The 22491-nt window shown below is 42.6% G+C and overlaps 1 protein-coding gene across 2 annotated transcripts in view; it reads left to right on the plus strand.

Annotated features, from left to right (window-relative positions):
* The first annotated feature begins 491 nt into the window (after positions 1 to 491).
* The window catches only part of ptprga (protein tyrosine phosphatase receptor type Ga), a 197928-nt gene continuing 175928 nt past the window's right edge, over positions 492 to 22491 (plus strand). For both annotated transcript variants that reach the window (XM_036530207.1, XM_036530206.1), the window contains exon 1: positions 492 to 1004. In XM_036530207.1, coding sequence (XP_036386100.1) covers positions 917 to 1004 — 88 coding nt within the window. In that variant the 5' untranslated portion in view covers positions 492 to 916. The remainder of the gene's footprint in view (positions 1005 to 22491) is intronic.

Genomic DNA, 22491 nt, shown 5'->3' on the forward strand with positions numbered 1-22491 from the left:
GTCCTAGATTTCATCTAACTACAAAATACGCAAACCGTTTAAAGAGGACATAAATGTGTGGCTGCAGCACGTTAAAACGCGATGAAGAGGAAAGAGAAGATAAGTTAACCACATGCATTTCAAACATGCATTTCACAGGCACTCTACCACGTAAAACAGAGCACAAAGATACATTTAGCAACACACTGCTCTTAATACAATCATACAGCACCCTTCCCCTAAACAGAGGACCTCACGTTCTCTGGGTAGGTCTATCTGTAGCGGTCTCTTGTTTAAACTAACGCAAAATAATCCATTGGGGTTACAAGGATCCCGCAAAGGGCAACAATCCTAAAGAGACACTGGCTGATGGTAGCAGCACTATTATGCTACGGCGCTAGGATCCAGAGGAGCGTGGTCCGACTCTCCCTCCCCATCCCTCCTCTTTTTTTCTCCCAAGCCTGTTTTAAAGTCTCTGCCAGATCCGAGCTCACATGCTACTTCCTGGATGGAAGAATGGAAAGCTTCCAGCGCCGCTCCAACTATTCCTTTTCTGTTTTCGCAAGACCCGCTGCGGCTTCCCGCTGCATGGACTACTACTAGAATCCTCATTTCGTTTTCCCTCCCTTGATTCATGAACTGATTAGGGCTCGGCCAGTGCCCTCGTCATGCTTTTCTCTGGAAGTATGAAGAAGCGGTTTGCATGAAGGAGGAGATTTTTGAGAAATAAAAAACTGTCTCTTTGCCGTGCTAACTTCATAAATTCCTCGAAACAGTAGCCAGAATTTATAGCGACAGCAAGTTATACTGGCACTGTGCTTTGCGACGCAGACTCGACTTGAATTTATTTTCTGTGTTTCATCCAGATAGTTTAAATTTTAAAAGACGGATAACTCTGTCAACATTTGCCTTTTTTGCTCTCGATGTGCATTGTGACATGCGGAGGCTCCTGGAATCGTGCTGTTGGTGGATCTTGTCTTTGATTTTGTCAGCCTTCGTTCTCTTCTGGGCCGACTGTCACCCTGGTAAGTTCTGGATAAGTGCCTCACATCAAATGTAAAAAAAGCCAAGGTATATTCTTTTATTCTTCGTTAAAACCAGTCGATGGTAATACACGTTCATAATGGCCGAAGTTGAATCGGTCCACAAGTACAAAACTGAGCGCAGGCAATACTTAACCTAGACACGTATGAAGAATATGTACATAATCTGCTAGCAAGCAAGCAAGTTAAAATTACTCTTCTAAATTGCGAATTTGATTACAATACGAAAAAGATAAAGTTGGCTGCAATTTATGAAGATACATCAAAATAGTTTAATGACCAGATTCCATTTATATTAATAGCTAATAATGCGAACCCGCCTACCTGTAACGTTACAATCTTAACAAACAGTGTAGTGACAGTCAGCCGTATTGTGTTTACGAAACCGTTAGTTTAAGCGTTCTCTAGTGTCCCCTTACTATCTAAACATTGCTAACTCTAATTTAGTTAATAGCGATGACGAGCGGATTTTGTTTGTTTTTATTAGATTCGCTCAAAAGTGGTTGTTTAGTAAACTGGATGCATCCCGCTTAGTTTAACATATGTTTCTTCTCTTTAAGACTAGGTCCTATACTGTAAAGCCACGGCGATTTCAGACAATTTGAAAAGGGAATGCAATAGGATCGGGCGTCATCTATGAAAGAATTCGGAGAAAAGGCAGACGTTCTCGACCCTTTTTCGTGCATAAACATCCCGTAATACCCGTTTATTTTGGCGCAGTGCTCTTCCAAGCAGCATCCAAGGAAGGAGGAGGAAAAATCGAGCAGCGCTCTAACGTGCAGCCATCTCGCATAGCATACGCGCGGATAAATAGAAACACACCCGCGTATCGCCTACAAATCTGAGTTTTGGAGCAATGCTCAGACTGATAGTCTGAACACATCCGTTTCGAGGTGGAATTTTAAATGCAGAGAGGGAAAGGAGAAGGGAGCTGATCTCGGTCTGTGTTCTGTTGTCTTTTTTTTGGATGACCTTGAGTGAAAGGCACAAAGGATTTTAACAGTTTTCAACTATGCTTGCGATGACAGCAGTTCGAAGAAATACGCTATTTGCCTAGGAGGCAGAGCAGACAAGTGAACGGCGTCGTAATAAATGCAGCCGAAACGAGTGTAAAGATGCGTATACTGTGGTGAAACTAACGCACAATCGATGTACACCGTGCTCGCAGCATTGTCTTAAATAATATTTATTATTATTCATTTTGGTAAGCCTACATACAGATTTGAACAGAAAGTGAAAATACAATTACTGAAAGTCCCTTTTCACTATAATCTAAGGGTGAAATTCAGTAGTACCAAGCTGTCTACTTAAGTACTTTCTATGGGAAAATAAGGTTTCGACTAATAAGACAAACAACACTAAAAAGCCTCTTACAAAACGTACATTGTAACACACAATGGGCTATTAAAATGACCAGCAATGTGTCGTTTCTAAAATTAAAATTACATGACATTTAGTTTATAAAATAATAAAGACTTTGAGAATGACACAATAAAATAATCATCTATCAAATTTTATGTAATTGATTTTTTTTTTCTTGATTTCAGCCTCATTTCGGGGACTTCTTTCTCAGAAAAATTGTAGTAATTACATTTTGGGGGCAGTGCCGGGGAGGAGAGAACAAGATCTGGTACAGGGTCCTTCCGGCAGCCTCGGGAGCTGTGATACAGATGGTTGTAAAGTCAGGATTAAGTTCACGAAGAAAAACTAAGTCATGTTGATCTTTTTGTGTGTGTGCATTACAGCATCAGTCACGCACAACTCATTTAATGCGCGATTTTCAATAAGAATTCGTTTTTCCTTATTTGCATTAATGCTTTGCTTGTTGCGTTTTGTACTGCTCAGACTGAAATTTGAGCGGTACTAGACAGAGGCTTGAATAGTCCCTCTTACCTGGTTAACTATGCAAATAATTCTAAAATTGTCATCCGCATAGGAGTTGTCTCTTCTAATCAAAATAATATCTGATTAGAAAGCATTACAATATAAAATGAATTACAGCTGTATTAGACGTTCATCATTGGACATTGGACATGAATACAGTTCAGACAAGGTGTGTTTGCCGTAAGGCATGTTGACTGTTTTCCATTAGGGTGTAATAATGGAAAGTTGTGGACAATAGAAGTGAATGAATAATTTATACCTGTATGATCCAAATAATAGCAGAGGGGAGAAAAGGGTTCTGAAATATTTTTATTTTTCTAATGACTGAAATGGCGATCTGTCTCCCATCTCAACCCTTGGCCTTTCGGTCTAATGAAACTTTTTCGTTCCCTTTCTCCTGTTTTCATCTGTCGTTTCATTTCGGTAGAAGCCTTTGTCAGCCATGAGCTGAGAGAGGGTGGCGATTCTCTCTGCAGCCCAGTAATGCAGGGCACATTTCTGCATTTCTGCATTTTCATTAGAAGAGTGATTAATGCTCAAGGAATACGACTGTCACCGAAGGGCAGCCTGCTGCTCTCAAGGACTTGGTGGTATTGATATCCTTCCCTCGTCCCAGTCCCTCCCACTCACCGTCTCTGGCATATGGGGCAGTCCCTCTGGCTAGTGTCAGGGTGTCAGAGAATGTAGCACTGGGTAAGGAAGAGGAGGAGGAGAAACAGATAGCCTGACCAGAAGCGTTCATCTTTGGAACTGTAGGCCATTTCCTACTGTGTTGTCTGTCTGTCCTGTTGGATCCCTGGGTCACTGAATGTAGGATAGTTTGATATTGTGAAGGCCCAGCCATCCTCCATATCTTAATGATAGAAAGGTAGAAGAGAGGAAGAATGATTGCAAGAGAATGTGAGAGTGAGAGAGACAACAAGAGTGTGTAGTTTCATTTCCTGCTTGTGGAGGGTTATTATCATTATTGTCCTTAATATAGTACTGTTATTTTCATTCACCTGGTTAATCAATTCATTAAACTTGCCCCCCCCCCCCCCCCCCCCCCCCCCCAAAACTGAGGAAACCTGAAAGTTAGTTGGTCAATGTAGTATTTGCACACAAATCTCAAAGATCTGTCCACATGGCCTTGAAAGTCGCAACATGGCGGCAACCAAAAAAAAACAAAAAATAGCAGGCAGAGAATTTACATCATTAAAGTGGGTCCGTTCCTCTTTGCAAACAAGTTTCTATCTCCTCCTTCTCTGAGAGTGGCCAGTTTGCTGACGCTGCAATGGAACCTCAAAACATCTGTTGGTAATATAAAATTGCTGAGCATCAATCTATGGCATCGCACGGCACCAATCTCCTCCAAGCTTGCTGCTGTCTCTGAGCCCTGTAGTGCAGCTGTGAAGTGAACAGTTTCAACAAATGCATTTTCTATTGCCATGCAAAATCACAGGTGACAGTGGTAATAGATGAAGTATTTAGGCTTTGCCCTTTTTTGTGGTGATAAAACTAATACACTGTTCTCTGGAAAACAGAACAGCTATTGTCGTGGTATGGGAACTGCATAGCCTGGCAGATCTGTTTTTTTTTTTTCTTTCTTTCTCCTGGTGAAGGTACAATGCCTTTTGTGAATCTAATCCAATAAGATAACACGTTTAATATCCATTCTGAGCGAGAGCTGAAGTTTCAAATCCCCGGTGTGCAACGGTCGGGCTTGACATTTTGGGCGATTGGATGTGCTCTTGGCCTCAGTAACAACATTATCGTCATCATCATCTGAGCACAAGCCATTATCTGTCTAATGCAGGACCAAAGCAGCTATAATGTCCGCCAGGTCTCTTTATCAGTCACTGGGCCTGTCATCGTCAGCAAGCATCCTAATAGATTGATTAAAAAGATATTTGGAGCAGGAGAGTTAACTGTGTGGGTTGCAAGGTGCGGTTGCCTGGTGATTTTCCAACCGGGCTGTTTGACGCAGTGGGAGACCATGTGGTGGCTTTCTAAAACCTCCTTTATCTAGGCAGAAAAAATATATATGTTTTGAGAGTGAAAGTGTGGCCTGTTTGGAATTGAGAAATTGTCACATTTATTTTGCTAGTTGTCAGGTTGTCCCCCCCCCCCCCCCCCCCCCCCGCCTCTAATGGCCCTCAGCCCTATATGCTCTGAGACTATGGAAATGTGTTCCCAGGAAACTGGGAAATCTGGGCTGTGCTCTGAAAATTGGAGACTGTTTTCCTTTGCCCTGTCTTTGCTTTTAAGTTTAATGGAGTGCTGTGTAATTCGCCTCATTCAACAGTGGTCTCTCATGCCACTGTTTCATTGTTTCAGTTCAGGAACACCCAAACAATGCGTGTGTAATTATTTTCTATAGGAAGGGGTGGGAGTTTCCCATAATTCTCTTAAAGCTTTTGTAATCTTGCAAGAGTCTGCCCTCAGCTCTTTTCAGTTATTATTTTATTTTCCTTGTGAGCGCCAGTTCGATTCTTTGCTTAAGCGTCAGTTCAGCTTCCTGTCTGGGCCCCTGTCTGTGTGAGAAGCTAATTTCATGCTGTTAGATGCAGTGCCTCCGTTAGCCCCAATCGAGTATTGAAGGAGACAGCTTTTAATTGCAGATCTTTAGCGCTAATGCTGTTGGCCCTTTGAATGGTGCTGTAAGACAGAAAGACAAAGCATGACACTCCACCCCCCCCCCCCCCACATTCTCCCTTTCCAAGTAGCTGAATCGGGGGCAGCAATCACCCCGATCAGAACCCCTGAAGTGGAAACGCTCCCTGCCAGTGGTATCAGAGGCAACCCTTTTTTTTGTTTGGGGGGTGGGGGAGTCTGGTAAATGTGCCGTGGTGGAGTGGACCCAGTGCCCCCCACCAGGCCTGGCAGCATGCGAGCCATGTAATGAGGAGGACAGGACGGTGTGGCAGCGATGCCCGCTGCGCTCTGTCGGCGGCGGAAAGCGGGGCAAACTCCGGCCCCCCGTGACAGCTGCCGGAGTTTCTCCGCTAAAGAGGATGTCAGTCGGGAGGATTGGACGGCGTTAAAGTGCTGCTTCTGACAGCGCGTCGGAGCCTTGCTCTGGGAGGCTTGCTATCTGATGCCACAGACACACTGGAGAATAAGTGGAGGAGCAGAATAAATGGAGAACACATCAAGGGCTACTTGTCAAAGGAGAGGCGTTGATGCTCCAGCATGTACTAAAACTTAGCTTTACCTCTCTCACCAGAGGGCGACTTAGTAATCACCAAGCTTTGCGTCATGTATACTTTTAACATGATTGAAAGCGTGACAATGAAATAAAAGGTGGGGGGTGGGGAGGGCGACCCACACCGTTCCTCCTCCCTCCAGATTTTTACTGTAGCTATATCTTAATACAGGATACAGGAACACTTTACATTCACATTGAAAGTAAATTTTGAAAATTAATATTACTAATTTGACAAAGTAGAAGCATTTTAATATGCTTAATGTGGGAAAGACTTGATCCATCGGTTGTGTCAAGATGTGCGTTTTAGATCGACATGGTATTTACATTTGTTCCTATGAATCTTTGAGGTAAACTGTGGAGGCTCCTATGGACCACCCACACTCCACACCTCCTACCCCCCTCCTGTGGGGGAACCATGGATACATGCAGGAACAGTGGTGGGTGCTGAGTTTACTCAGGGGGTGCGTGGGGAATCATGTGGAGACAACAGTTTTTTTCCACCTTCCCTCAGAAACAAGCAAAGCTTTTGAACAGCCATTTTTTGCTTAATTAATTTGTTGCAACGTGACCTAACCTTTCCATTGTTTAGCCTTTCGTTTCCTTGGTTCAGTAGAAGATTGAGTACTGTCATAATGTAAGTCCAAACAGGAAGTGGCTGCTTGTTTTGGATCTTGCGAGATGATAAATTCAGTTGGGATATTGTACACACAGCTGAGACGAAATTGACTTTGCATTGTGACACAAGTGGCACGTTCCACAGTGTAGCAGAGATGCAGAAGCGAACAGAGATGCCTCTGGTAATATAAGGCGAGCAGACGTGTACATGTTGTGCATACTGCATCTGGCTTCTCTGCTCTTAAGTCGCTTCAGAGCTGTTTTTTTCTTCGTCTTTTTACAATAACCCTTTTTTTGTGTGTGGGATCGCCGCCATTTCTTCTCTGGCAGAGTTTAGAACAACTGAAAATATCCGAGGTGAAAGCAGGAGGTGGTAGGTTAACACGCCCTCAAACAGTGTTTAACACAACTTTGTTGTGTTTGGGGTGAAAATTCAAGTTGTTCCAAACTGCGTTCACTCAGGAGAGGAATGCAGGGTGAACAAACTGTTCAGATGGTGCTTTTTATGTACCCTGAGAGTTTGTGTATTTTTCTCCTGTTACTGTGCTCCTCTTGGTTTCGAGTGCTTAAAAGATTTGCATTATAGCTCAGTACTAGAACTGTGGAGCTATGTGCCCTGAGTGCAGAAATCCTGAAAGGGGCTGATTTATGTACAAAACGGTCTCTGAAGTCATAATTAGTGCTCAGCTGGAGCTGGGGATGATGGGAAGGTTTTCCCATTAGCAACGAGTTAAGACTGCTGGTCCGGCCGCTCCCGAGGAGATTAAATGCCATTTTCGTATGAGGTCATCAGGTGCTCCATGTCCGCTTTGTGTCCCCAATGCGGATGGGTTTGTGAGTCGCAGGAAGTGAATGACCTTTAACACGAATATAAACACAGACATATATGCAGACACACGCATTTGTTATATATGTGTGCACACATATACACAGGCAGACCCACAATCTTATTCTATTCAAAGAAAATGCAACTTTCTCATATAAAAGTCTCATCTTCTTAGGTCTCTAGAGCTTTGTGTGTATATATGTGTGTACATTTGTGTGCTAGAGAGAGAGCAAGAAAATCAACAAGAATCTCCTCCTTTTAAATGGAATTGTGTTTTCAGTGCCTTTTTGTTGCAGTGCAAGTCTTGATAAATATATACGTTGTGACTTGCACACGTACATATTGCATTTCTGTGCAGAATTTTCTGGGCGTTTACAAGTTGGATCATTATTTTTTGTGTTGAATGCACAGATTGCAGGACTGCTGTGTAATTGTAGAAATATTGGATGCTGTGTTCGGCCTCTGATGCATCTTTTCTGAGAAAGAGCATTCTGAGAGAATGTATAATATCTGCGTGAGTATTACCAATGCGGGCATATGCGCACACAGACATGCACACACACGCAGGGCAGTACATGGTTCTGAAGCTCCTCTTTGTGCTGATACAGAGATCTCTGTGTGTGTGTGTGTGTGTGTGAGAGATCAAAATGTTTCATTAACTGTGCAGCCCATGAAAACAAACTAGAATTATGATTAACAATTAAAACGCAAGAGAGGGTTCAAAGCGAGCTCCAGGATTCAAAAAGCCATTAGCTGCTAGGATTGCACAACATTATATATTTCTTTTAAACACTGTGTTGATGTTGACATGTTTGCTGATGATATTTGATGTGCTGATGTACTAGCCACTAGAGGGTGTGTGTAGTTAAAGGGATTGTTGGTATTGTCCTTAAAAATGATCCGTCGTTGCTGTGTGCAATGCAGACTGTTTCCCTGTTCTTACTCCAGATTGTCCATGACATTCTTTCAGGGTTGTTGGAGGACTCAGTTTCTTCATAGGCGAGTGCTGAAAAGGGACAATATTTTTGATAGTTTGATGTTTTGGATTTAAATAGTCTTTTCTGACCTTTTAAATGGACCAGACAGGTTTCCAGGTATTATCTGTTCCTGAAAGGTAGTCAAAATCTCTAATTCCTGGCTTTGTGACAGGCTTGCTAAAGTCCACTGGAGGTAATAGCTGTCAAGGTGGTTTCAGGGAAACATGGCCAAACGCATCCTCTCCAGCAAATTTGATTCCAAAGCGCCAGACCTGGCTCTTTAGCCCAGATTCTTCTTAATCGATCCATGTGCTTATTGTCTATGAGCATAATATTTTATTATTGTGAAGTCTATTATTCTCTTCCTTTCTCACTGACTAATCATTACTTTATGTTCCTCCTTATTCATTCATCACCTAAGATCTGTGTATAATCATAGCAAAAAGTACCACACCTATGTTTCAGTGGGAGTTGACGTTTCTGCTTTGAATTTTCATCTGAGTGGAACGCCCCACAGTATCTGTTTTAGGTATCATTCTCTATTTTTTTCTATCCATGTTTGATAAATATAGCTAGTGCCTTCATCCTCACTCAGTTGCTCAGGTACAAAATGTAGCAAGTGCTCTCCAATCACCGGCCTGCAGTTTTTCACCTTGATCAGTTTGTTTACAAATCTTGGGAGAGCCTACAGGCTGGCTTTTACTCATGGTGTAGAAGCTCTTGATCTTCTGTCAGTTGATGGAATTCAGGTGAGCTGTTTTTGCAGTGGGACCTTTTTTGGTGAACCGATCTCATACATTCCCTTGTGATATATTTCCAACTGTTTGAGGATTTCAGAAAGTAATCTTCGGAATAGTACACAGAATAATAGACTCCTCCCACGCATGTTAGGAATTACTGGACCATGCCGGTTGTTTTGTATGCAGAAAGGTTCAACAGAAAGGTTAAACTTGTTTCCGATTGGGGAATGGGCCCTTTTTGCATGCGCTTTGCGGAGGCATCAGGGCAACAGAGAGGGCTGAGCTGGTCATAGACCCGATATCTGCTGTGTTTTCCATGGAGGAAAAAATCCCCACACGCCAAGAAGTGTTCTGTCACAGAGTCAGTGGCAGGCCGGAGAATAGGGAGCCTCCTCATTAAATTCTCGCAGTGGCGTTGGTTTTTCCACTTTAATGCTTGGGAGACGTTGCTTCCTCTTCAGAGAGATTGGGATACGGGCTGCGGATTCTACTGCAGAGCCCAATTTGTCTTACTTCAGGGAGGCTGTTTCAACTCTAATGCTTTTACTCTCTGCTGCTAAATTGGCACTATTTGTTTTGCGCATGCAAGGAATGCTTTGGATAATCAGTCATTCCAGTGTCGAATGGTTGGTGAAAATGCGTGCGATCAAAACTAGATCAAATAAATTACCCAGCTGCCGATATTCAAATGATATTGAGTTATATGGTGGTAAATTAGGTGAGGGCTAGCCTGTCTGTCTTTTACAGCTCTTTCTGAAGACATGGAGAGTTCTTTCACTTCCATTGATATGCAGTCAGTTGGGTCTCCTGTGTGATCCCCTTCATAGCTTTCCTGTAATCATGTTTGAAAAGGATGGAATGGCATGTTCACTCAAATCTTCAGAACGTGTAGCCCGGGCATGATCAGTATAGATCTTGTCTCCTGTTAATAATCTCATAAGATTGGTTAATATTTAAATATTCCTTGAGGAGACTGGATTTGAGGAAGAAAAAAGTGTTTTGCTTGTTAAGGCTCCTTGTGAAGATTTCACCTGGAAAAAAAAAAGCTGTAACACTTGTTATTTTGAGCAGTGGAGCAGTGCAAAGATTGGTGCTGTTTAATAGGAACCCTATTGATTCTTTTGACATGCCACCTTTGGGTAATAAATGTGTTTGGCTTCTCAATGGAAACCTTCAGATCCCCCCGTGGTGGACCTCTAATTAACAGGGCATTTGAATATCGTGGCCTTTTCTTATGACATTTTCGTATTTCAATGCCATTGTTTCGGGGACTTTCAACAAGTGGTATCCTCCATATCACCCCAAGGACTATTGAAGTTTCTTTTGTTGAACAAATGTTTGTTTTATTAATGTAGAAGGGAGATTAGCTTGATGAAAAGAGGTATTTATACAAAATTATGTCTTGTTTCTACAGAGCGGGGAGGGAGGGGAGGAAAAAGAAATGTGCATTGCTATTTTAAACATTCAATTTGCATGTCCTGATAAAACTGCACATTAATAAACAGACTCAAAGGGCTACTCTGCACCACAGGCCCAAAGTGGTCTCATGAGAGTGGCGGAAAGGCACAAAACACATACAAGGAGATGAGAAAAGATGAAGGTGCGAGCGTGCGACTACGGGACTACGGGATGTCTCTAGTCCCCAGCGGAGAGGCCAAACTGACAGTGGCAGGTTTTTATATCAGTCCGAGCTTGTGGCGTAGATATTAAAAACAATCAGTGTAGCTAGGATTGGAGAGTATAGTGTGCATTAAACTCTGAGCAGGAGGGGGGTTTTCAAATAAAGCACCGTGAAATGAATTCTAGATTGAGTGTTCTGTTTTACCGCTACAATCTGAGCGATGCCATTTTTGGCTGGCCTTGCATTGTGACGATCCCTGCCTCACCTCCAACCTGTGAGGACAGGTACGATGTGCAATGCAGACACAGCCAGGACGCTGGCCACCTCCTGTAACCCCCGCTGGCACAGCATCTTGTCAATTTCGAGCCTACAAGATGGCAAGGACACACTCCTTTTTTGGTCTGGTTTCCTCTTAAAGCGTGATCCCCTGACAAGGTCTCCGGTGGGTTTCATTTCCTGAAACTAGCTCGCAGATCGATTACCTCCCGCACTTCTCAGTCATGACTGGTGGGGTCGGTGTTCCATGCTCTCTGTAGTTGTACATTGGTGTCAGGACCCCAGAATGAGGCGGAGATTCAGGGAGGGGCGGGAGCAAGCGGAGGTGCGGGTTCCGCTCGGCTTGCTGCTGGTCGGGGTGACAAACTTCTGTGTTCCTCCTGGAAGCTCTGTCAGAGTTCAGTTTTACGTCGCGGTAGCACCGGCCGTCTCTCCGCACTTAATCACCCCCAGCTCCCGGAGATCCGCTGATCCGGGGGAGCAGAGGACCAGTGGAGGAAACGGAATGGAAGCTGGCCAGGCGGAACGGCGTGTAACACTTGTAGGTGCCTCACCCCCCTCCCTGCTCCGCAGTGACTCCATAGCAACATTGCCCCGGTCTGCCCTCTGTCGCCGTCGCTGTCAGAGCCAGGCATGATTGACGTGGTGGAGTCAGCTGACAGTGAGGTCGACCTGCCGCGCTGCACCTTGCGTCCGGCTCTGCGTCTGTGGTCTTATCACTGACGAGGCAGTCCTCGTATTCCGCAGTGCTAGCTCTGAGCAAACCTGTGCAGACAGGTACCAGACACAAACATCAAGTAGTTAAACAAGTACTGGATGACAAAAACCTCATGCCAACTTGAAAGACCTATTGAAGAAAATATTTTTTGTTAGAGATGCTGTTGAGTTTTGGAAAAACACACTGTTTCCTGCAAAACCTGCAGCAAGAATATTTGTGTTTGTATGGTACAAGAAACTAGATGTATGGCTATTTGTGAAGTCTGTGCAGTAGAATTTATATATAGCTAGCTATGAGCAATCACTGTTTTAGGAAAACAAAAAATATGTGTTTACTTGTTTTCAAAGGGATGACAAATTCTCTATTGATGCATGTGGGCGGGAACAGGCTCTTTTGTTGTGTATGTGCAGTGCATCTTCATTTGGTTTCAGTTTTTTTTCCTCAGAAAGTGTTAAATGGATGTGCTGCTTTCAAGGGCAAGCATTCTCTGGGTTCAGTGTTGGAGGTAATAGGTTTGGATGCAAAATTTTGAGAGAGGGATTCTTTATTTGCATACCAAACGTTCTCATTTGTGTGAAGCAAATATTTACCCGTGCTGTTCTGAGAACGGTGATCTATGATGTGGAAGGACAATCATTTTGTACAGATAGGGCGAGTACTGTGCTGTTGGACCCAGGAAGTGTGCTCTGGCTCCCAGGCCATGTCATGGCAAGGCTTCTCACACAGTGACAGGACCTTGATATGTATTCACTGAATGATCCAAAAAAAAGAAATCTAATTACCATTAAACAAGGATGAAGTTCCAGCCCAGAGATGACTGGGGGGCTTATTACTGAAAATTAACAAAGATCAGGAGAGACAGTTCCCCCGGTTTCTGGTTTCCGCGATCACGGAAACGTCCTTGCCAAAAGCGGCCCTTCTGCTCTCCTGTTGTTTTCCGTGCACTTCGGAAAACGTCTATCGCCACTTGGATTGCTTTCGATCCACGTCTACCCATGGGGTCGGCGCAGGAGGTGCGTCGGGAGTTGTGGCCATGTTTTTTAAAGTCTGGTGTCCAGTAACAGGGTCTGTCCGGGGCAAGGTGGCGCTGTAAGAGGACCTCTATTTGGCAGCTGTTTTACGCCGTGTGTGGTGGGTGCGGGTAGTGGTTTGCACACTGCACACTGCCGCGGACCCACTGGTCGCCACACAAAGGCGTGTTGTTTTGCAGGGCAGCGTTTGGCTTTGTGGCCCAACTGACGGCAGCAGATGGCTGGTCACTAACAAAATATCATTACATTTCCGCTCGGGGTGTGTGCTCTCAGCCAAATGATAATACAAGACCCTCAGCCTCTGGCAGTAATGAGAGACTGTGACCTTGTTACTTAGGAAGAACAGCATGGAAAATGAGCAGGACGTTGGAAGAGAAACTCTGCCTTTGAAAGGGTTGATTTCACGGCCAGCACACTTGTTTTAGAGGTGCGTTTGTGAAGAGGAGTAGTGACATGAATTTTGTCTTTGACTTTTAAATCCAATTCTCAATGTTTCAGCAGCTGATCCTAGTAAAAAAAAAAGAGACAGTACCCAATTAAGTTTAAATTCATTCAAATTCAAGACACCATCGGCATCAGTCTGTAAAGGAGGGGACTAACTTGGTAGGGACGCCTCTGCTTGTTAGGGGGCAACTGATATTGGACTTAAAAGGACACTTCTGTTGTGCCATTTAGAAACATAGTAAAATGTATTTTATGTATTCCACTAAAAGAGGCAGGGTAGTGTTTCCTAAATAAATTTGCACAAACATCTAAGTCAGCAATTATAGATCTGGAAAATGTCAGTGCAAAGCATTTGTCACTGACATACTGTACAAGAAAAGAGTACAAGAAAAGACCAGAAAAAAATTTGAAATCGATCAAAGAATATATGTGACTACCCCATACCTTTACTCTAAAATAATAAACACTTAAGCCTAGCATGATGCAGCCCAGAACACTCAAGTTGGCAAGAGTGCTATAAGCCTGTGTTCAATTTGAGTAACTTTATAGAGAAAATGTAATTTCGGGCCGGTCTGTGTAGATTTTAAGAGTTACTTTAGAGAGGGAGAGAGATTAGCTTTGCCTGCGAACCAGATGATTTAATAATTAGTCAGTGTGGGGCCAAACCAGCATGGTGGAACAGGCCTTGGATACAGTCTTCCTCTTCCCTGCCGTGTGGAACTATTTCTGTCTGCCTTAAACTTGGGAGTGGAGCCCTCCGCCCAGAGGGAGCCTGGATTCTGCTCAGGCGCATACTGGATGCGGTGCCGGGAAAATGAGATCATCCTAGCAGCGCTGCGGCATCGACGGCACCCTCTCCAAGCTCGATCCTGAGCTCAACCATGGAAAGAGACTGCAATAAATCCATCTCCCTCGTCTTTACCCCGTTTTTTCCCCCCCTTTGAGTCCTGAATGGGAGAAGGTCACTCCCAGTTGGGGCATGGGATAAAACCTTGTGGTTTCTTCAAAGTTAAAAGGGTCTCAGAATCCTCCATCCTTTTTTTCTCAACACAATCCTTTGTGTTGTTGCCCAAAAGCGAATGTCAGTGTTCCCGTGAGTGTAAATACGTATCAATGCTTATGAATTTAGCATTACTTAATATAGTGAAGATAGATAAAATTAGGAATAATGATCACTTGACAGTACATACTTGAACTCCTGTGGTCCCTGAGAGCTGATGTAGTATGGTGGTTAGGAAAATCTGTGAGTAAAACTGTGCATGTTCCAGCTTCTTGATGGGTGGATCTGTTGTGCCCGTTTGACCCAGTATAAAATCAGGCATGTCACTGTTACTGTGTCAATTGCCCCTGATTCTAAGGGTTGGTTTTTAAGTGTGGTAATAATGTAATTCATCGTAGTTGGCAGTGGTAGAATATTTCATAAGCTTATACACAAGGAAGCAGGTATGCTGATAACACACAGGTCTCTATTCATGTAGTTTTCCTGCACAGATGCTGGACAGTGTTTTGATTGGGTGAGATGTGTGTATCCTTTGATCACCCATAGCAAGTAACAAAACCATATATGATGCCAGGGGCTATGTACTGTTCTCAGGTGTAAACCAACATTGGTGCTGTGCAGTCTTTTTTTCTTTGTCAAAGATTCTCGGGCTGATAGACATGCCACGTTTGTCATTTTGCCAACAAGATATGCTTTTCATTTTCGGGCATAATCTCTTGAGCTTCCTCTTAAGCTGAACCGGCAAAGAAACAGTTATCAATCCGAACAGACAAATGTCATTCATAAGCCGCTTGTCTGTGGCGGATTGGACGCCCTGTCTGTAAGACCGCAGTCATCTGAGGCTTATCGTCTATCTTTTTTTTTTCCAGGCACAAAAGAATGGTCATTCAAGGAGCAAATAAAGGAGAGAATTATTTGTCAAGCCAGGCGAGGTTCTGAAATTGAAACAGACATGGGTCGAAATCACAGTTCCCCCTCCAGCACAGCAAATGGTAAAAGAGGACGTGTGCATGACCCAACGGGTAGGGGCGGGTGACTGGGAATGCTTGGAAAATTCTTCCAAATTTTGTTGACCGCTGACGGTTTCCTCCAACTCATGATGGTGGCTGGAAATCCAGGAAATACATTTTTCTGCAGCCATAGATACCTTTACGCAGTGAATACACATTCTGTCCTCCATTTTTATGATTCCCAAAAGAATGTTTTTTTTTTTTTTTTTTTACTGTAGATTCAATTCGGCTCTGACTTTGCATTGTGCCTGGAAAAAAGCCATGTTTCTGTGACAAGTGTAATGACACGGCAGGGAACCAAACAGAGGACTCCACACATGTAAACATGCAAAGGCTCATTGAAGCTTTTAATCCATGTGTAGTTGAAGCCATTCAGAGCATTAAAAAGACAGTGCTTAGCAACAGAATTAGCCTGGAGAGAGCTGGTTCATGGGGCAGGGCTTGAGCCAGTGTATGCACATTCTGATTTTCACGAGGAGATGAGGGGTCACAGCGGCAGGTTTTTATCTTGTTCCCTGACCTTGAATCTATTCCTCTGTTTTAAGGGCTGCAGTATGTTTTCAGTTTCATCAATGGCCTTGTGTAAACCATTACAGTTTACAGATCTCTCTCCATGTGTTGAATCTTGTTCCTGCAGCAAGAAGGTCTTCACAAAATGTGAAGACTAGCCATAAAAGTATGGTGTTTTATTCTTAAGTTTAACATTTTAGTCTTAAGAAATATTTAATTGCAGAAAGAAAAGGTGGTTTTTGCAGTTAACAGCTCAGCTTCAGTGGAGGTGATCTTTTCGCTCTTGGCATTAACAATTATCATTATTATTATTATCATTATCATGGGCTGCTCTGTGCCAAGCCCAATACTTGATGTGTGCTTTTATGCAGGCACTCAACAAATCTAAGCCTTCTCTTCTTTTCTTTAGACTCAGAAGGGACTTTTTGTTTTGCCAGTCATATTCCTAATGCATCTTTCCTTTCAATTTAAAAGGGGCACTAACCTACAGAAAAGGCACACACTGCTCTATTCAGTCTTTCTGTGAGCAACAAGGTGACATCAGCAATGTAGCCCTATTATTCTAAAATACTGAGAGTGGCTCTTAAGTAGTAGGTCATTGCTATATCACCCTAATTCATATTCACCCTCATTATAATCTTTTTAATTAACCATCATCTAGTTCTGGACTGTAAAAAAAGGTGGGGTGTATCTTAAACGACAGCAAGGCTCGGTGTGATTGACACACTGCGTGATTCTTCTGGAGGTACGTGACTGGAGACATCAAGTGACTCAAGGGGAGTTTCAGCTCTGATACCATTGAGGTCATTTATATTCCTCGCTTTCTACTTTTCCTGCCATGGAGGGGTCTGCTCAAAGCCTCAGTATGTATGCGTGTAGGCCTGTATATGTTTTTTTTTTTTTTCGAGGGTGGGGGTTTTGTGTGGGTGGGAACGAAAAGAGAAAGGCTACCAGTGGCGTGAGGCATCATTGATGGGAATTGAATTTGCAGAGGGAAAATGGGATTTGGTTGCAGTTTGAACTGATAATGATGTAGCCCAAATAGATTTGTAATGGCTATTCATGGAGATGGTGAGAGGCTCAAATGGTTTGACACAAATATTAATACAGGTGGTGATGGCGCCGGCAGGGGTGGGTTGAGACGTAAGTATTTGCACATGGCTGCAGGCTTCATGCAGTAAATATGATTTTTTTCTTCCCAGTATTTCCCCCCCAAACCCCACGACACTCACACCCTAGCAGAATAAAACTGTTTTAGTATATTTCCTATTCCTGAATGAGATGTGGACCAACAAAACAGTGGTGGGAAAAAATTAGGGCTGCAACTAACGACTATTTTGATAATCTAATAATCTATCGATTATTGAAAGAAATAATCAACTATTCAGATTATGAATCGCACAATTACTCAGTGGCTCTTATTTATCTATCGGCTTTTAAATTTAGCTTGAGGTTGTTTTAGGAATATGCTAACTAACAATAAAGACAATAAAGATGAGAACTTTCAAAAATACGTCTTTTAATGAGTGGTTACTAGGTCTAATTCAGTGAGGGCAGTTGCTTGCTGGGGAGTACAAATCTGCTTCCTTTGAAGAAAGCCATCCATGGGAGCATTACGAGATCCAACAAGCCCATAACTCGTTCGAATTAATTCGAATGCAACCCACATTGGGCACACACACATAGACACGAGTTGGAGAAATCTTTTGTGATTTAGAAAGTATCAAATTCTCCGGTGTTCTCTAAACTTGTGCTCTCAGCAGCAACAGTATCTCCAGCCATAAACGTCACCATGACAATGATGCAGCGTTTAAGCAGAGAATTTCTAAATAGCAGAGGGGCTCTGGTTTAACATTGTAAAGTCAGGGCACATTTCGAATGTGAACAGGGTCGTTGTAAATAATAGGTTTTTGTTTGCTACCCTGTATGTTCAATGTCATTAATAAAATTAATAATTGATTAATAATTGATAAAGAGAAAATGTGTTTCAAAATAGAAAATGTTACAGCTCATAACATGAAATAACATAGATTTTAACATTAACATTAGCTACGCTAGCTAGCTAACTAACTTAACGAGACAAGTCTTCATCATCCAGAGAGCCAACGTGACACCTCTTTAGATGCTCGAGCCTAACTGATGTGCTCTCATGCCAGGCACGGTCAGGTTTGCAAATGTTGCAGTTCACAACCTTCTTCACAGCCTTTTGCGCGTACGATCACACCGGTGTGATTAGCCGTTTAGCGGGTATGCTAAAACTGGTGCAATTAGAAAACTAGATGGAAACTAGATGGAAAAATTCTAGCTAATTTTAGCTTTGAGGGAACGGCGATTTAACATTAAAAAATACAGCAAATGCTAACTGAAAACTATGAGAAGCTTAATAATGCTAATGAAAACATAATGTAACACGCGCGCTACATAGCATTAAAAGTAAGCTACATTCGAAAGGGTTAAAAGTGAAATGCTGCCACACTTTTGAGGTCTTTGGTCATGAAGGTGTTGCCATTTCTATTATTGACTCCAGTAAAACAAGGTAGCTTAGGCTACATGTCTGGGCATTCCGAGTCAGCACGAAAACTACACGCGATGACGTCACCAACTAATCGACAATTAAATTAGTTGGCAACTAATTTGGTTATTGATTTTAGTCGACTATGTCGATTATTTGTTGCACCCCTAGAAAAAATAAATACAAAGTTGCAGTAGATGACTAGATTTCTGTGAAAACTCTCTCCTCTCTTGCTAGTTAGAAACTAAAAAATAGTATAATAATGAATCATTATGTTACCACTAATTATAGTTACATATCCAGTAGGTTTTGTTGTTAATAGTATACACCTTGAATGCAGTTTTTAAGCAGTAAATCTAAGGTGCCCACAATTTACAACCCCGTCCCTCCCCTAATATTGTCTGCCAAGTACATGCTCATCAAATGAGTAGAGTTGTCCTGCACACATAAAACTGACTGTGTCTCGCAAATACTGTAAGATAAAAAAGATCATCTGATGCAAATAATCTATGCAGTCTTTCATTATCCGGGTGTGGGCCTTATTGCTACATTGACATTGTATTACATCATTATATCCAAGTAAGCTTGAATATCAGACATTTTAGTGACATAGTTTTTCACATAGTGTACTGTTAGCAGTGAAAATGGCCATTAATAATAGAACTTAGAATCCTGTTTTGTTGGGGTTGAAGAAGTTCCAGAGAGCTGGCAGTGGTGAACAGGAGAATTAAGTGCTTTTCCATTATTAATTGTGAAATGTGATTTTCGGGATCTTCTTTCCAACTGTTACTTTAAAACAATATATGTTTCAGTCAAGGTGTGTGTGTGTGTGTGTGTGTGTGTACTGTACATATATGCCTGCAAGTGAATATTTAGGGCCACAGATGCATCCATGAATTGTACAACTTTATTTTTGTTGGTTATAGATCACCTTAACTAGACAGTACTGTCAAAGCCATCATATCCGGGGTCTCTTTGAGTTGTCTTCCACGTACCCCTCAGGTTTAAGCTGGCTTTTAAATCTCATGAATATTAGTTTGGATCTCAGACAGGCTTGTGTGTCCTGTTTTATAAAAGCATTTCTGAAATCTAGTTCATGGTTCCCTCCTGTGCCATGATAGTCATTCAGCTGCTTCCATGAAGTATTGATCCTAAAATAACATCAAAGGCCAACAGTTACATCACAAGTCGGGGGTTGGGGGGTTGAGGGGGAGGGGTCTTTCTGGGTATATTGCTGAAAGCTGGAAAAAGAAGACTCTTAGAGAACACATACTGTATGACGTCTTTAAGGTTGAAATATGCCTCCGGATCAATTTTCATGTTTTCATGGATTTTACCATTGAACAGTTGGATCAAGATTAATAACAAAAAATAAACAAATGTGGATGCTTGTGTGGATGTCCAGTGGAGCTCAGTAGGACACTTCTGATTAGTGTTTGTAACATACACAATAGAATATGCTTATGAAAATCTTTGTAATTGGCTGTGCTGACAAAAAAAAGCTTGCAAGTGATATTAATTGGAAATATTCAAAAACCCATTGGTCATGAAAATACCAGCACCTGCTAGCACCAAACCCTGGAGGATTATGTGTTCACTTGTTTTCAATACATTATTTTCCCTATGTGTCTTGATTTGCAGTCATGGATAATATGCAGTGATCTTATTTGCTGTAAAACTGTGCAGTGACTGATTGAATGCATTGCCTTGCTGATGGAAAACATAATTTCCTGGCTGTGAGTCACACACACACACACACACACACACACACACACACATTACGATGTGTTAATCATGATACTGACCTATGTGTGCATATAGTAGTCATAACACAGCCAACACATTAAGTATTAAAATTGTTGCAAAAATTAAAATTGTTAAAATTTTAATGTTAAAATTATTGCAAAAATTATTACTTTTGGAGTATGAAGGTCTTTTCTCAGATAGGTACTTGAAATGAACACATTATAGAGAGAAGGTCCTCTGATAGTGTTTAGGTTGGCTGAAATATATGCAGAATGAAGCTTACATTATGTCGCTAACAATGAGGTCTTTACCTGCTAATGTATACGGCTGTAATTGGAGCGATCATGTTGGTGTATTTGGTTCCTGCCCATGGTGATGTCGGAATTGTGCCCCGTGCCGACAGGGGCCTAACCTGAAATTGCTTTTCTTCCTCTCGCTGCGTGAAAAATTGCACTTGGCCCAGACTCCAGCTACCTACATAATGAAAGTATGGGGCTTCGCCCAGCTTTGTTAAAAGTGAATTTAAATGTAGAATATTCCTTTTGTCAGACAGCACTTAGCGAGTGTATTGATCCCAAATGAAAGGTGACTGGTGGAGATGGGCCGGGGGCAGGCTGCAGTGCGTATCTCGATCCTCCACTCTGCAGAAATGGAACCAGACGGTAGCTCCCTCTCTCCATCCATTCCCTGACTTGCTCTTTCATTTCTTCTTTTCCCTTTCTTTCTTTCTTTCTTTTTAAACTTTCAGCAGATGTAGAAACATCCTCACAGTCGACACCCAAGCTTTAACCGTCAGCATTATCAACCCATGAAATATGCTTTGCAAAATAATCTAAAATCGATCACGGGAGTAAAAGAATTCTGTTCCTAGTGGCCATGTGGGACGTCATAACTCCTGTTAATAGTCTGAGAAATGACCCCGGACCTCTCTCTTGGCCTCACCTAGCTTGGACGGAATGGGTCCCTCCTCTCCCCATAAATCTCAAACATGGCTGGGTAATGTATGCGCTATGGATTTCTGTAACGGCCGGCCCCAGCACGATACAATGCTGTAAATAGGCTTTGGCTGTTAGAAATGACGATAAATAGTTTTTCCCCTCTCGTGTGTGTGGACGTGTGGGGAGGGAGTGCCTGGCCGATCAAGAGCAAAAGACGCGTGACCCGCAATTTAACAACTCGTGTATGATTAATCTTGTTAATTAGTTTACTGGAGACCCGATCGTCTTAATCAGCGAATTGTAAGACCATTTCACTTCATATATCCATCCTCTAGACCCACATTAGCAATGGCTGCAGGACCCAGGCTCAGTTAATGTGGGACCTAATAGTCCAATTAGTGGGCATGCATTGCACAGATGTCTGGTAGAGATGGCCCTTCTTTGAAACAAAGCTGCAGGCTAAATGGACCTGTTTGCGGATTGACTGGTAAGTTTTTCAGGAGTCTGTTTCAAGTATTTTAAGAAAATAATTGTTCTTGGAAGTATTTTACTATATTCTGCTTAAGTAGCAGAATGAATTTAATCATGAACTTTTCTACTGGACTCATTTTTCTGCAAAACCCCTGGAAGCTTTAGAATTTTAGAATTACAGGCAGATGATTTTGTATTAATTGGGATAGTCTCTTCCTGAGAAATCTTGTTTGTTGAACTACCAGGTTTTTAAGAACCTCAGAAAAAATAAGCCTGTTTGTCCCCTACAAAGAATGTCATCTCCTCCCGCTCCACAGTCATATATTCTGTTGAAATGGGAGTTGATTGCGTTTGAAGGTTTATTCACCTTGACCCCACTGCTGCGAATGTAGCCATTTTCACGGTGGGCTGAAGGGCTTGTGGCTTGGTGGTGGTAGGCACAGTGATGTGAGCACCATCCTACAGCTGCCCGCCGGTTTTCTCCTCCATCAGGGGGTCTATGACTAACAGCCCTCACCCAAATACCTTCACCAAGGTGATCTGTGACTGACCGCAGTCTCCACACATAGACCCAAACATGCAGGTGCAGAGAGAGTTAGGGCCAGCACACAGCTCACAGCTCTCAGCTATGTAATGTGGCTCGGTCTATATAGAGTGATCTCTCAAACTTACTTACAGCTCACTTCACATCCCATTTACCCTGTATTTCATTGAAGAGGGGAGTTGTCTAATAAATGGACAAGTTTGGCGGGGGGGTAATCACGTGCATATGGGCACACTGTATGCCGTTCAGCTTCTTCATAACCTGGAATCAAATGTGCAGCGATGATGGTCAGAGGGCGTGGGTGGGAGAACAGGTGCATTGTGGGTGTCTGTCTTGGTGAAGAAAGAACAGTCCAGATTTCATCTGAAGGTGAACTTAGCAGGGTGTAGTTTTAATTGGAGATGAGTTGGATCAGCCTT

Source organism: Megalops cyprinoides, chromosome 6 (assembly GCF_013368585.1).
Source record: "Megalops cyprinoides isolate fMegCyp1 chromosome 6, fMegCyp1.pri, whole genome shotgun sequence".
Classification (NCBI taxonomy): domain Eukaryota; kingdom Metazoa; phylum Chordata; class Actinopteri; order Elopiformes; family Megalopidae; genus Megalops; species Megalops cyprinoides.